Raw genomic sequence first — 16259 nt, 5'->3', positions numbered from 1 at the left:
TTTATAACAGCAGGCTAAATCTGAGCGTGTTTTTGTAATTGATGAAGAATGGGTGTCCATTATACCAATGCTGGGTCATTCCATAAAACCCCCTAGAAGGCTGTATTGTGCATAGTAGGAAAGGAATCAGGCATCATGTGTTAGTATTCTCAGGGTTTTAATATCATTGTATCACAGTCGAGGCATTTGTTCTATAAAATTTGGCATATGATTGCATCTACAAAAACACTTGGGTCTCCGGAGTGTTACAAAGCTCTCTGATACATGTAGGTCTCTCCCTATTATACCAGATCAGTAACATCTATCATCAAATGCTCAGAGCTTCAGAATTGTAACACCAACAAAAGCATGTCAAATAACTTGCTGACTTTATCAGAAAGTGTCATCCAAATCTAAGAGAATTAGGTGATCCCAGGGTTTGTCCTCTAGAATGGTATACTGTAATATTGAAATCACCCCCTCAACATTACCAGCAACATCTTAATAGTATTTCTATAAACCATACATGTCAGAAAAAACTAGAAAAAGAATAAAGAGAAGAGAAAAAAAATCCATACTTTTTTTGCCAATATTAAGAAAAACCTAATTTACATTTTTTTCTTATTACATCAACAATTTCAAAGATGAAGAAATACCATATCATTCATTTAAAACATTCTAGGCACAAAAATTGAAAAAATATGGAATTTATTATACCAAAAATATACTATTTATTTTTCTCTTCAGTTCTGGTGACAATCTAAAGAATCTTTATTTAAAAAAGAATCTTGTTCTCAAAAGTCTGTAAAACAAGGCTAGACCAGCTGTAAGTAGTGGAGCTAATTGTTTTTATTTCCAGCCTAATTAAGTTTGAGGTTTGATTAGCCAGGCACTGTTCCATTAAACAGTGACAAGCTTTATCAACATTCCCTGTCACACAGCTCACTATATTCCCCTGATGATGGTAAAAAAATAAATAATTGAATGTCAACCATAACTTGAGAGCAAGCATCTGGTTTAGTGCATCTCCGGGGAGGCAACAAAACAAATGCTTTATGGTGCTGAAATCACTATGTAAAAATTTTATATCTACAGATAAATGAAAAAAAATTGGATCTTCGGCAAAAACTTTATCACTATTGATTAAGAAAAGAACCCTTCAATATCATTTAACAAGAGGCTGTAAAAGACATCAGATTGCCTTATAATTTATGACTTAAGATTCTAAAAACCTCAAATCTTTGACAAATGCCTTATTCCTATTGAAATGTTTAATCTTTATTAATCAAAAGACTATATTAGAACTAAAATTTTAGGAAATACTTCATGACTTAAGACCCTTAAAACCCCAAATATGTGACAAATGCTTTATGACCCCCCTTTTAAATTGATCGAAAAACATAAAAATATTTGTAGTAATTAATGATGGTAGAAAACTCATTCAAGCAAAACTTTCAACACTATTGAAACATTTGATATTTATTCATTAAAGACTATACTGAAAATAAAATGTAGCAAATACTTAATAACTTTATATCCTAAACACTTCAAATATTTGGCAATACTTTATTAACTACTGATTTTGAAATTCTTTGCTATCCGATAAGTATTTAGCAATCTGCTCTAAATAAACCTCAAATATGACAAAGACTCTTCTTTTATAAAAAAAACTTCAAAATCTATGGCAAATGTATTGAATCATATCTTTGTAAAGTTGAAGACCTTTACAAAATACTTTATACGAAAGATATCTAGCACTCAAATTTGCAGAAAATGTTTTTTGCTATTAAACTGAAAACTCCTTTCATAGCAAATAACTTGTAAACATCAAAAAGATACCAGAACTTAATTCTATGTAAATACATTCTATCCTGATGATAATTAATCTCACTGGATTATTTGCAAATTTTGATAATTGAAAACTGATATTACCAATATACTTTTCATAACAGCCAATGAAAATATCACTAAGGTTACTTGAAAACATGATAAAACCAGTGATAATTAAAATGCTATCAGTGACAAATACATTGTAACTATTGATTTATTGTTTGCTTTAAAACTTAAATACCAGTTAAAATATTCAAGACACTTATACATTATGTGCACTTTAATATATGACTTTACATATTCCTATGTGTCAGTGAGTTTAACAGTTTTGCACATATGGGTTTTCAGATTAGTAAAGTTGATCATATCTAAGTTATAACAAACAAGACATCTCTTTGTGTCAACATAAATCTGGGCTTTGAAACATCAATAAATATTGTCATGAACTTTAACAAAATATTCCCCAGACATTATATAAGGTCAAAGACTTCAAAGAATACTGCAACCTCTTGCACCAAAAAATAATGCACTCTTTAAAAAAAAGAAAAAAAAACAACAATATGAGCTTCTAGATTTCAGCCAGCCATTTTCTCATCAAATCCAAAATACTAATAGTTTGAGGAAATTTCAGTATCACCAGTTCATCCTAAAGGCATATTTGCAACATAGGAATGCTTATAATTTCCAGTAAGTTGACTGATTTCAATGAATATATTTAGTCAATGTACCCTTATATGGAATTGAAATTTGGAGATTATTGTCCTGTCAAAAAAGCAGACTTTTGCTTAATTTTGCAAGCCTTATCTACAGATAACTTACAAGAACAATGATTTCTCACCAAGACCACATAATATATATGTATATAAAAAAACCTACAACTCTACATTAGCATATGTTTTAACATTCAAACAAATGAATTTTTGGAAGCATTCATAGAATGCATTAAGTCAGTGTTAAAATATTATGCCAAAAATTATCCTAAAATGTTGTAGATGTCCTTGAAAATGTCTTTTGACCAGAAACTTTATGAAATACACTGGAAATGAGAACAAGGTGATAATTTATGAAATCTGGAGATTGAGAAATCTGCTGTTGGCATTTGATTTTTGACTTACCTGAAGTTGCGGAGAGTTAATGCTGCTGATGCTGTCTCCATATTTTGTCCATGCCGTGGTGCCTGGGTGGGGGTTTACGGGGCTGCAAGGCACCGCACTTGGCACCTTGGCCAAACCTTTAATATCATGGCTTCCATGGGTGGACGTTTGGTAGAATTCCTGGTCTGGTGTAATCCCGGGGGTGGTGAGCAGGGCGTGGCTGGGGGGTGGGGGTGCGAGGTGTGCGCTAGTGTGTCCATGCCCCGTGGAGCATGCCTGGGTGGGGTGTCGTGTGCGCGGTGCTGTACTGGCCTGGCTGGTACAGAGGCTGGCAGGATGAGTCATGGACAACACTGCCAGCTCTGCCACAGATGAAGGAGATGATTCGGTGGCGGCGGTTTGTGATGATTCATCGCCAGCAGCCGTACCACTGTAGTGCTGGAGAGCAGTGGTTGCATCATCACCATTAGCATGGTCTCTCCTGTCACTGTGTCCCCTCCCCCCGGGCCTGGCCTCCCCAACCCCGGGATTCGAGTTCTCCTTATAGTCGTCCACAAAGGTCTCATTGGCTTGCAGAGGCTGGAACAGTGACTTCTTACTTACTCTTTCCTGTAATGACAAAAACCAGTTGATTACATTACAAACCTTTGGTAATTAGTACCAGTAAGGGATGCTTTATAGAACTACGGGTGGAAAATCACCATAAATACACCAGCATATTCATGATAGCTCTCCTTGCAAGATGATAAATCTGATCAGCCATGGCATAAATTTTGTTTCATAATTTTTTTCAGCCATTACATGATTATCAATCATGAGGTTAGAATTCCTTAACATTATAACTCCCATATCCTATATGCATTTTATTTATCATTGACATTATATGGAAAGGATTAGGTAAAACATTTTCAATTAAATGTTTTTTTAAAACCTAATATTGTAATTCCAAAATGTTCCAGAGAAAACTTCATCAATTGCCCCTCCTCCCACTTCCTTTAAGAAATCATAGAATAAGGAAATCCATCATTTCATGTCATTCCATATAACTGCATAGAGCAGGAGTTTTGTTTCGATGGATTGACGAGTCTTCAAATTTTACCCCGACAGTTGAAATTTCCGGGTTTATCATCTCACAGGAAATATTTCATATCCATTACTATATTGTTCAAGATACGTTCTTCCTCAACATAAAAATATAACACTTGCAATGCTTTTAGACAACTAATTGAAATTCTATATACGACTGGCCAGAGCAAAATACACACAACTAATGAAAAAATTCTAATAAATTTCCAATGGTATAAAGCGTGTTTTAGAAGTATTATCAATATAAAATAATGATATACCATATTGACCTGATGCCATTTTTAAATAAAAGGACAGTAATTTAAATTAAGATTGACCATGGGGTAATAGGGGTAATTCAAGGGAATAATTCACGTATTAACAATCCAAATGTGTTTGAAATGTGTGATTTTCACCATTTCATTTTTTTGTCCCCTTACTTTTGTAACATTTTTGTATTGTGTTAAGTGTTGGTCAATTTAGTTCATGTAGTGCTGTAATATAACAATATTGGTTGAATGTTTTCTTGAGGATGTATCTATAAAGCTGGAAATCACAGAGATTAACCCTGTGGTTATCAACAATGCTATTAATTTAAAATGAGTCTATAGTCACATTTTGATATTGTTACATCTTTTTCAGACAGCCTAGTTTATAGCATTTTATGGCTTTTTGAGAAATGACAGAAATATCAGTAACATAAATCAGCAATATAATATCAGACATTGTGTAACTGAGAAAACTAGCTATGTATTTAGCAATGGAATCTTTATTTATATAAAACATAAAATTTTATAATTGTTTTTTGTAAAGAATAGTCTTTCCTTTTTTGGAATACCATAATTCTGAATATTTTTTTTCTTTTGAAGTTTTAATAATTATCTTCTTTCCTTTTTTTAATTTCTGAAATTTCTCCTTGCAAAGGTAAACAAGCTGTACGATGTAACACTGCATGATCTTCAAGGTAAAATGTAAAACTGCATGATCGTCAAGGTAAAATGTAACACTGCATGATCGTCAAGGTAAAATGTAAAACTGCATGATCGTCAAGGTAAAATGTAACACTGCATGATCGTCAAGGTAAAATGTAAAACTGCATGATCGTCAAGGTAAAATGTAACACTGCATGATCGTCAAGGTAAAATGTAACACTGCATGATCGTCAAGGTAAAATGTAAAACTGCATGATCGTCAAGGTAAAATGTAAAACTGCATGATCGTCAAGGTAAAATGTAACACTGCATGATCGTCAAGGTAAAATGTAAAACTGCATGATCGTCAAGGTAAAATGTAACACTGCATGATCGTCAAGGTAAAATGTAAAACTGCATGATCGTCAAGGTAAAATGTAACACTGCATGATCGTCAAGGTAAAATGTAACACTGCATGATCGTCAAGGTAAAATGTAAAACTGCATGATCGTCAGGGTAAAATGTAAAACTGCATGATCGTCAGGGTAAAATGTAACACTGCATGATCGTCAGGGTAAAATGTAACACTGCATGATCGTCAGGGTAAAATGTAAAACTGCATGATCGTCAGGGTAAAATGTAACACTGCATGATCGTCAGGGTAAAATGTAAAACTGCATGATCGTCAGGGTAAAATGTAACACTGCATGATCGTCAGGGTAAAATGTAACACTGCATGATCGTCAAGGTAAAATGTAACACTGCATGATCGTCAAGGTAAAATGTAACACTGCATGATCGTCAAGGTAAAATGTAAAACTGCATGATCGTCAAGGTAAAATGTAACACTGCATGATCGTCAAGGTAAAATGTAAAACTGCATGATCGTCAAGGTAAAATGTAACACTGCATGATCGTCAAGGTAAAATGTAACACTGCATGATCGTCAAGGTAAAATGTAACACTGCATGATCGTCAAGGTAAAATGTAAAACTGCATGATCGTCAAGGTAAATTACTTAATTATACTTACTTATTCTATAAAATGCTTTTTGGAGGGAAATATAAATTTTTAGAGGGGTCATTTAACATTACATGTGAGATAAGAAAGATTCAAATCAGCATAAAATTCAACAAAGGAGTCATACGACATCACAACTGAACACTGTACCTGAGTAGTATTAACTCAATTAAATCTTATTCTTCAGGTTGGAAAAATAAAGAAGAAAATTCTTGATTTGTTTGTTATCTGGGTTTAACAGTACATGTTATATTGAAGTGGGGTCTACTTCAGCTGGTGACTACCTTACTGAACAACATAAAGTGTCTTCTCCAAGGATGCAACCATGTAAGCATAGACCAGTCTGTATCTAAGCTTCCCAAGAAACACAAACCAATATCGGTGGGAATCATTAAACCGTGCCCCGCTTCACCTTGTCATGTAGGCCAATGGTCTGCTGACTATACTTCACCTTGTCATGTAGGCCAATGGTCTGCTGACTATACTTCACCTTGTCATGTAGGCCAATGGTCTACTGACTATACTTCACCTTGTCATGTAGGCCAATGGTCTGCTGACTATACTTCACCTTGTCGTGTAGGCCAATGGTCTGCTGACTATACTTCACCTTGTCGTGTAGGCCAATGGTCTGCTGACTATACTTCACCTTGTCGTGTAGGCCAATGGTCTGCTGACTATACTTCACCTTGTCGTGTAGGCCAATGGTCTGCTGACTATACTTCACCTTGTCATGTAGGCCAATGGTCTGCTGACTATACTTCACCTTGTCATGTAGGCCAATGGTCTACTGACTATACTATGATTGCAGCCCCTTAAGACCACCAAAACACTCATAAACATAATACATTGTTTGTGATTCAGAGAGCAGTTAAAGGGTATACACAGAATTATATGTCAAAAAGATGTTATTAAAAAATAAGCATAAAAAAATCTTCAAAATGACAGCAAGGAAATTAAAATTTTGCTTCTTCTGAGAGCAAGTACATCATTAATTTTGTATGCAGGTAGGGGGCGTCAAACCATGCAGCTCAGGTTTGAAATCAGCCCAGGATATGTAGGCCATTATGCTCTGGGTGACTGTGCTATCCTCATCCCTACTACTATCATGCTTATAAAAACAATATATTAATTTTAATTCATAAAACAATTCAAAGGTTTGCACAGAATAGTATGTCATTAATATGTCATACAACAGTTAGCTAAGAAAGAGTCTTTAAAATATAATGAAAGTAGAGAAATTAAAAACTTGTTTCTTCTGAGAGCCAGAATCATTACATCATTAATTGTGTATGGAGGAAAAGTGTAACATCAGCGATTAATGCGTTTTAATGAATTACCAAAATACAATAATTAGCAAAATGAATGACAACCCTTTCAACTACATGTGTACATGTTTAATGAGAGTTTAATTAACAGGCTTGGTGAAAGGAACATAACAATTTCAGTGTAATGAATTGTGAAGTGTGCCCGTCATCCTGGAGCAGGCACTAGGCACTATCTCTTGCACTTTGGTGTGACAAGCAGACTACATTTACACTGGGTTCTGCATCAGGGAGATATTTTCATCCAGTAAGGAATTAATCATACTTCATTTCAGGTTTTCACAAATGTTAAATATTTTTGCATTAAAAAAGAGGTTCCTCTCAGACAAAAATGGCTAAGCTTCATCATTATAGTGACATATTTTTGGTGAAATTTGAATCATCTTTATAAAGTACAAATTCCATCATATTCACAAAGTAGTCATAAAAAAAAGGTTGTGTTGATTTAGTTGTTAAAAGGATAACAACAAAATTGGCTCCCCACAAGATCCTAATTTTCTCATACCAGATTCGGGTACCCACATGGTGGCACTGTCTGATCCCATATATTTCTATTTTACACACGGGATGAGAAAACAATTCAGTGAAAGTCATCAGTGTGAGACTTCATCATTTTTGTAAGGCATAAATGTCAGTTTGACAAATTTCTATTAAAGCAAATGGTGACCTTGACCTTAGAATCCTGACACACAAACTCCTTGAAGGTTATGTCAAATACAACCTCCTAAGAAAATGCTTTTCTCAATTCCCCAAGGAAATGCAGCTAGTGGAACAAGGACATTGAATTGGTCTATGCTTTTCTTTAAATAGTAATGAAGAATTTGACCTGAAACTTCTGAAACAAAATTTCTTTATTTTAGAATTAATCTTAGCATGAACTTTGATCAATTCCATAAAAATTCAATTCACTGTAGGACATATGTGAAGAGTAAAACAGACAGAAATTAACTTAACTTTTTTATTTTCATCCCAAGCAGATCAAAGTTTCCCTAAAAGAATACTTGAAACATATCTGATGAAAGTTTCAAGACCTACATTATTAAATTCTTTAATTTCAAACCAGTGTGTTATCAGCAATTTAAAGTCATTGACAATTTGAGGCCTCTGTTTTCAAAACTCTAAAAAACTAAATATGAATTAAACAGATTTGAGAATGATTTTTATTAATTCATAGATGTGGATTGTTGTGATAATAAGATTAATTAAATGGCACTGGCAACAATAAAAGAATTCATTAATCACTGGTAAACTCTTAAACAGCTTTGAGAACTAGAACCAGGTATTTAATTTCCTACATTTCACATTTTCTATGGCACCATGAAAAGGAAAAAAAAGAGAAAATAAGAAAGCTTGAAAGAACATAAATATAAGAACATATAGGAATGAATATAGGATGCCGCTGAAAAGTGTTGAAGATTTTTGCGAGTGTATAGCGATACTGGGGTGGGGGGTGTTTGCAGGGAGAAACAGACAGGTGGGGCTAGAAATGACATGTGGTGCTGGAGAACGTGTGACTCATTGATTTGTGTACAATCTGGGGGCTCGGTGGAACCAGGTCAGGGTTGGTTCTAACCACAATTAGAACAGGAGAATAAAGCAGTGAGCGAAGCTCCAGGTATACGTTATCACAGGTTTATGATAGATTGGGCAATTGAAAATACAATAAAGACTTCACTTACTGGTAATGCATATCAGTGTTGTCTTGTATTGTAGTATAAGTGTGCTATCAACTGGTTATCATTTATGTTGAGAGGGTAAATAAATAAATCAAGGAACACAAATAACGTCAATAACTGTATGATCACTTATGTGTATAAAGAGAGGTAGAAAATAGCTCACTTTCAAGCCATGACCCTCCACTTTATAAAAACACTTTGAATTTATTAATCATATTTGATAATTATTTCTCCATTACAAAGACTACTATATTACATCAATCCTCTCTGGCTACTGGCTTTATCAATCAGGTCAGGTTCTCAAACTCCTGACAACTTAAATATAAAAGGTTCAATGATAAAAACCAAATAGGTTTCATTTTTTTCCCCACTATCACAATGTCTTCATAATTGAACTGACAACCTTAAGGCTATATGGTACCATCTTGCAACTTAAAAAAAAAAGAGAAGAGTTAAAGATACAACTATAAAGTGTCTTTGATAAATAATTAAGACTAATTTGTCACAGTATAATTGAGCAAGACATTCAAAAACATTAAAGTAATGACAAACTCCATCTAATGGTATTTTAATGAGGCTCGGACACATGGACAGAGAGTCTGAAGAACAAATGAGGAAAGACGATCATGAAGTACAATCTATCAAAGAGTCAATGGACCTTAGTCCATCTCAGTTAAGATTCCATCTGACAATTTCTACAGATAAAATGCCTCACCATCAAAAACAAAATAACCTTGGTAGGAATATCTGTCTGTATCTCTATTAGGCTAACCTTTCCATACCATAGGACTGCTGGGATCTACATGTGAAAAACAGAAACTTGGATCAGACTGTATGTCAGAATATTTATCTCTAACAATATGTCTACTGATATGCCTGTATGGTCAGAATATTTATCTCTAACAATATGTCTACTGATATGCCTGTATGGTCAGAATATTTATCTCTAGTAATATGTCGCCTGATATGCCTGTATGTCAGAATATTTATCTCTAGTAATATGTCTACTGATATGCCTGTATGTCAGAATATTTATCTCTAGAAATATGTCTACTGATATGCCTGTATGGTCAGAATATTTATCTCAAGTACCGTAAATATTTGCGTATAGTGCGCACTTTTTTAAGCTGAAACTGTCGTGTCAAAAAGGGGGTGCGCACTATACGCAGGTACATGCCATTCCAGGGGTTATCATTCCCGAGTTCTTCATCCGCCATATTGGATTACCTCCCTTCATATAGTTATATGTAAAAGTCGTCGGTCTTATATGATAGTTTGGAGATAAAAACAACAAAAAAATAAAATAAATTTCAAATGTTTTAATCATCTGCCATTCACGCTAGCATTACGTTGAATCTAATTTTTTTTCGTTTCCCGTTGGTCTTACTATTGGTCGGGGCTATAGTAGTGTCTGAATTTCTGCCTCATTTTGATGATGTTGTATCTGTGGAATTCAATGAATCCGAAGTTTTTAGGCGATTGTCGTTCTGTTCATAAATCGGACAGCCCATCCCACCGATGCCCAAAGTTGGTGACCCCATGACCTCTCTTGATCTGCATGGCCCGCACGCGCAGTTCTGTTGTACTGGCAACGATGCCGGGATATCGGCGATCGCATACATCTCTGGGTGTTTCGCTGTCGCACCTATGTCAGCCCTTCTGGTCAGTGGTTGGGACTTTAGACGGTCTTTTCTTTCTTCCGTGCCTTGATATTTCACTCTGGAATGTCGAAATGGCGACCGCCGGCACGAAACTCCAGTCTCTCGGCGCAGTCAAATGGCGTTCGCAGTTTCCCCATGTCGAAGTCGGTGTAAACAATCTATCATAGAATACCTTCGGATACCGCGGTGGGTACAGATACCATGAAAGATCATGCTTATACTGAACAAACCACCTGCTTTTATGGGGACAAGGTAGGATTGAAAATAATCAGATAGTTAAAACAACATTGTTTTCTGACCAATAGTACGCGTTCAGCCCAAGCCGGGTGTCATCAGTCTCCTCCTACTCAACGTGTTAACTGTCATTAACCGTTAATTATACAATCAGCCAAGCCTTTCATGCTTGGTAGGTCACCTGGCTAAATTTGTTTACTTAAGGTAATTACATGTGTTAGGGTCACGCTCATTGTGGTTTCCAAATTATCAATGGATCAGACCACATCAAATGTTTCGTCGCAGTGACCAGTCAATTAATTTTTCTGTAAATTTTTTTTTTTTTAATCTGATCTCCAAAAAGTACCTGCGCACTATACGCGAGTGCGCACTATACGCGAATATTTACGGTAATATGTCTACTGATATGCCTGTATGGTCAGAATATTTATCTCTAGTAATATGTCTACTGATATGCCTGTATGGTCACATTGAATGTGCATATTGATGATGTATTGTTGACTCAATTATGTTTGTTTATTTATACATCGTCCATAAATATCTATAAAGCAGTACTGGATTGAAACATATACAACTCTGTTTTCAGCTGAAAATTCAGCATTTTTTGTTATTGCTGTTTTCTGTGAAAATGGAATGGAACACAAAGTCAAGCCATGCAAAGAAACGAGTTTAAACAGCCTAGTAAAGGCCGACAAAATGGAAAACATAGGTCAACATGACCTGGTTGATGTACGTAGCAATGCCATAGAATTTCCATATGTAGATTAATGTCTGTTGAACTTAGTATAAGATTCAAGCAGTGAAACATGAACTAAGGGTGTAATTTGTACTGTGTTTATATATTATCCTACAAGATAAAAAACACAATTATTGTAACTGCAAATATGCTGGTTTCTGATATTATTGCTGAGGAGAATCGACTATGATTAGAGCAGGGACAGCTACACACCTGTCAATCACCTTATAATGTACTAATTTAAAAGATATCCTACATTGGTATGTCACAAACTTTTCCCCTCTCAGACATCTCCACGTCTGTCTATCACACTTTTTTACCTTACATTACGAGACTAAAGCACCTTTCAAGCTTTGGCCCCGCTTGCAGCCATTTGTCTGGCTATGTTAAGTCTGTCAGACTCCAGAACGATATATTTACCTAACAACCCCATAATTAACAATTCCAATCAAATTCCATCCATCTTACCTGTCCATTACGACATACCTGTGTCTCTTACATATTGTGTAACATATCCTCAACTAGATCCTCAGCCAACCAGCCCACCCATTGCCCCAACAATTCTATCCCATCAAAATCATTTAAAGTTCTTCCTTTAAAACTTTTAACCTCTGATGTATACATGAAGCATCTCACTCATTAAACTAACCTCATTACACCAAAGCTTTCGACCATTTACCAGATAACTGTATCCATTATCACCCATTAATCAGACAGCCTCATCTATTATACTGACAGTTATCACCCATTAAACAGAAAACTATAATTCACTATAGTGAAAACTATTACCCATTAGACAGACAACCATAATCCATTACACTGACAACTAGCACCTGTTATATGGACAATAACCCACTACAACGACAACTATTACCCATTAGACAGATAACCATAATTCACTACTCCAACTGGCAATATACATAAAGAACATTCCTAACAATTACACTGAAAACCCTCATCCTTTACACTGATAATACTCACTGATTACACTGAAAGCTTTCATCAAATATACTGAATACACTCCTCAAAGCCATAGAAATCTCTGATTACACTGAAAATCAGTTATGTTGAAAACTTAATTATGTATATCATTTAACTGTTTTTTTCCACCACCAATGCCTCAGAAATCGAAAGTAGAACCTGAATCTGCCATTTTGTTGTCAGTGTAAACAACCTGGCGTAAACTAGCAAAGTTTTTATTATTTCCATACATGATGCTTGAAACATAAAGATTATCATCGTTATTATATGTTTGACACTTTGTTTAGATAAACATTCTGTCAGCCAATTAATTCCTTCATATGACCATGCTTAACTGGCGAGTTAACTAAATGTTTCATGACGTCTCAAGACATCACAAATGAAGGGAAGGAAAGAAACACTAATTACACTGAAAATTCTCACCCATTACACTGAAAACACTCCTCAATTACACTGAAAACTCTAGCCCATTAAACTGAAAACACTCAATTACACTGAAAACTCTTGCCCATTACACTGAAAACACTCCTCAATTACACTGAGAGCTCTATCCATTACACTGAAAACACTCCTCAATTACACTGAAAACTCTAGCCCATTAAACTGAAAACACTCAATTACACTGAAAACTCTTGCCCATTACACTGAAAACACTCAATTACACTGAAAACTCACAACCATTTCACTGAAAACAATACTAAATTACACTGAAAACTCTCACCCATCACACTAAAACCACTCCTCAATTACACTGAAAACTCTATCCATTACACTGAAAACACTCAATTACACTGAAAACTCACAACCATTTCACTGAAAACAATCCTAAATTACATTGAAAACTCTCCCATTACATTGAAAACTCTCATCCATTACATTGAAAACTCTCCCATTACACTGAAAGCTCTCATCCATTACACTGAAAATACCCCTCAATCACACTGAAAGCTCTCATCCATAAACACTCCTCAATCACACTGAAAGCTCTCATCCATTTAATTGAAAACAGTCAATAACACTGAAAACTCACAACCATTTCACTGAAAACACTCCTAAATTACACTGAAAGCTTTCATCCATTTAATTGAAAACAGTCAATAACACTGAAAACTCACAACCATTTCACTGAAAACACTCCTAAATTACACTGAAAGCTCTCATCCATTTAATTGAAAACAGTCAATAACACTGAAAACTCACAACCATTTCACTGAAAACACTCCTAAATTACACTGAAAGCTCTCATCCATTTCATTGAAAACACTCCTAAATTACACTGAAAGCTCTCACCCGTTATACAGAAAACTCCTACCCATTACACTGAAAACACTCAATTACATTTAAAGTTGTTCATCTATTACACTGAAAACACTCCTCAGTTACACTGAAAACTCTCATCTATTACACTGAAAACACCCCTCAATTACACTGAAAGCTCTCATCTATTACACTGAAAACACCCCTCAATTACACTGAAAGCTCTCATCTATTACACTGAAAACACTCCTCAGTTACACTGAAAACTCTCATCTATTACACTGAAAACACCCCTCAATTACACTGAAAGCTCTCATCTATTACACTGAAAACACCCCTCAATTACACTGAAAGCTCTCATCTATTACACTGAAAACACTCCTCAATTACACTGAAAGCTCTCATCTATTACACTGAAAACACCCCTCAATTACACTGAAAGCTCTCATCTATTACACTGAAAACACTCCTCAATTACACTGAAAGCTCTCATCTATTACACTGAAAACACTCCTCAATTACACTGAAAGCTCTCATCTATTACACTGAAAACACTCCTCAATTACACTGAAAGCTCTCATCTATTACACTGAAAACACTCCTCAATTACACTGAAAGCTCTCATCTATTACACTGAAAACACTCAATAACACTGAAAACTCACAACTTCACCCATTACACTGAAAACACTCCTCAATTACACTGAAAGCTCTCATCTATTACACTGAAAACACTCCTCAATTACACTGAAAGCTCTCATCTATTACACTGAAAACACTCCTCAATTACACTGAAAGCTCTCATCTATTACACTGAAAACACTCCTCAATTACACTGAAAGCTCTCATCTATTACACTGAAAACACTCCTCAATTACACTGAAAGCTCTCATCTATTACACTGAAAACACTCCTCAATTACACTGAAAGCTCTCATCTATTACACTGAAAACACTCCTCAATTACACTGAAAGCTCTCATCTATTACACTGAAAACACTCAATAACACTGAAAACTCACAACTTCACCCATTACACTGAAAACACCCCTCAATTACACTGAAAGCTCTCATCTATTACACTGAAAACACTCCTCAATTACACTGAAAGCTCTCATCCATTACACTGAAAACACTCAATAACACTGAAAACTCACAACTTCACCCATTACACTGAAAACACTCCTAAATTACACTAAAAACTCTCATCCGTTATACAGAAAACTACCACCAATTACACCGAAAACACTCCCCAATTACACTGAAAACCCTGTTGGATTACAATGACGACAAATCATGTAACACATACATTTCATGACTTCTTCAGTGTGTAGATTCAGAGACCTGATTCTGAGATCATCCACATTTTTGCCAACAATACACAGAATCAACACAGCAGAAATATTGTCCTTGATACACGAGTAGATTTTCAGTTGGTCAAAGATCGTGTGTACTATAGCGATGATATAGTTACACCTGACATGAAATAAGAGAGTTATCAGAGCCCGGATGTGATGAAGCAACTGATAGACGTTGGACCAGGTACAGGGCTGTAACTGACACCCATCTCGTCAACCGCCATTCCAAAAACTCTTCTCTGACAAACTCATTCATAACATTTTCACGCCAAGTGTCTTGTTGTACTTTAATGCTGTCTTCCAGCAGCCATCATCAACCAAACCTTGTCAAACTGTTGGTGCTTGTTCTTGAGTGCTGAATTTTCATAAAGTTCATTCATCTTTAACAAAATAACCTTAAAAAAAGTATTATACATGTACTTTGCCTATTTTTCAGATTGTCATAACATGTTTGACTGCTATGAGAGTCATGTGAACAAGAAGTACACAGTGTAACTCTCATGAAGTCTGGTGGACAAATGCTGTATATCTGGTAATATTTGTAGGCAATTTATTTTTGCTATGTTAACCATCAACAGAGATAGCATGATATTAAACACCTGTATATATTTCTACTGTGAATGGACACCAAATAACAAATATGTGTGAAATTTAATACCTGTGTACAATCTCAAACCAAGAAAACTGCTAAAGATATTAACCTCACATAATAAAAAACATACAATATGAATAATACTGAACATTTTCGTCAGGTTGGAAAGTAAGGATTATGTAAAGATTCTTTATACACAACCAGGAATTTTAATATGTGACGTTTCGGTGACCAGTACGATCCGTACGCTGTCACCTTCATCAGACAAATGACCAGTAAAGCATGTACACAAAGGTGTGATATGTGTACGAGTTGTCGTGGAATAGCGTCGATTTCGGACATGCTGACAAGTGCCGAAATGACTGTTAGCGAATAGTAAAACCATTCGGCTACGCTTATGCAATTGACCAATACCTCAACTTTAAATCCCACCACCCTTTACATCAGAAGTTAGGGGTCGTATGCATGTTGCTCAATCGATGTGAGACCATAGTCACAGAACAACAGGACAAAATTCAAGAGCAGAGCCACATCATGAAAGCAAT

The 16259-nt window shown here is 35.4% G+C and overlaps 1 protein-coding gene across 1 annotated transcript in view; it reads right to left on the bottom strand.

The window, feature by feature from the left end:
• LOC132565522 (uncharacterized) overlaps positions 1–16259 on the bottom strand; it is a 66207-nt gene that overhangs the window by 16791 nt on the left and 33157 nt on the right. The window contains exon 10 of the mRNA XM_060230173.1: positions 2925–3512. Within this exon, the coding sequence (XP_060086156.1) occupies positions 2925–3512 (588 nt within the window). The remainder of the gene's footprint in view (positions 1–2924; positions 3513–16259) is intronic.

The sequence above is a fragment of the Ylistrum balloti genome, unplaced genomic scaffold (assembly GCF_031769215.1).
Source record: "Ylistrum balloti isolate Yb309-2 unplaced genomic scaffold, AGI_CSIRO_Ybal_v1 Utg369724, whole genome shotgun sequence".
Classification (NCBI taxonomy): domain Eukaryota; kingdom Metazoa; phylum Mollusca; class Bivalvia; order Pectinida; family Pectinidae; genus Ylistrum; species Ylistrum balloti.
The sequence above is the reverse complement of the archived record's forward strand: the minus strand, read 5'-3'. Positions and strand labels throughout refer to the sequence as shown.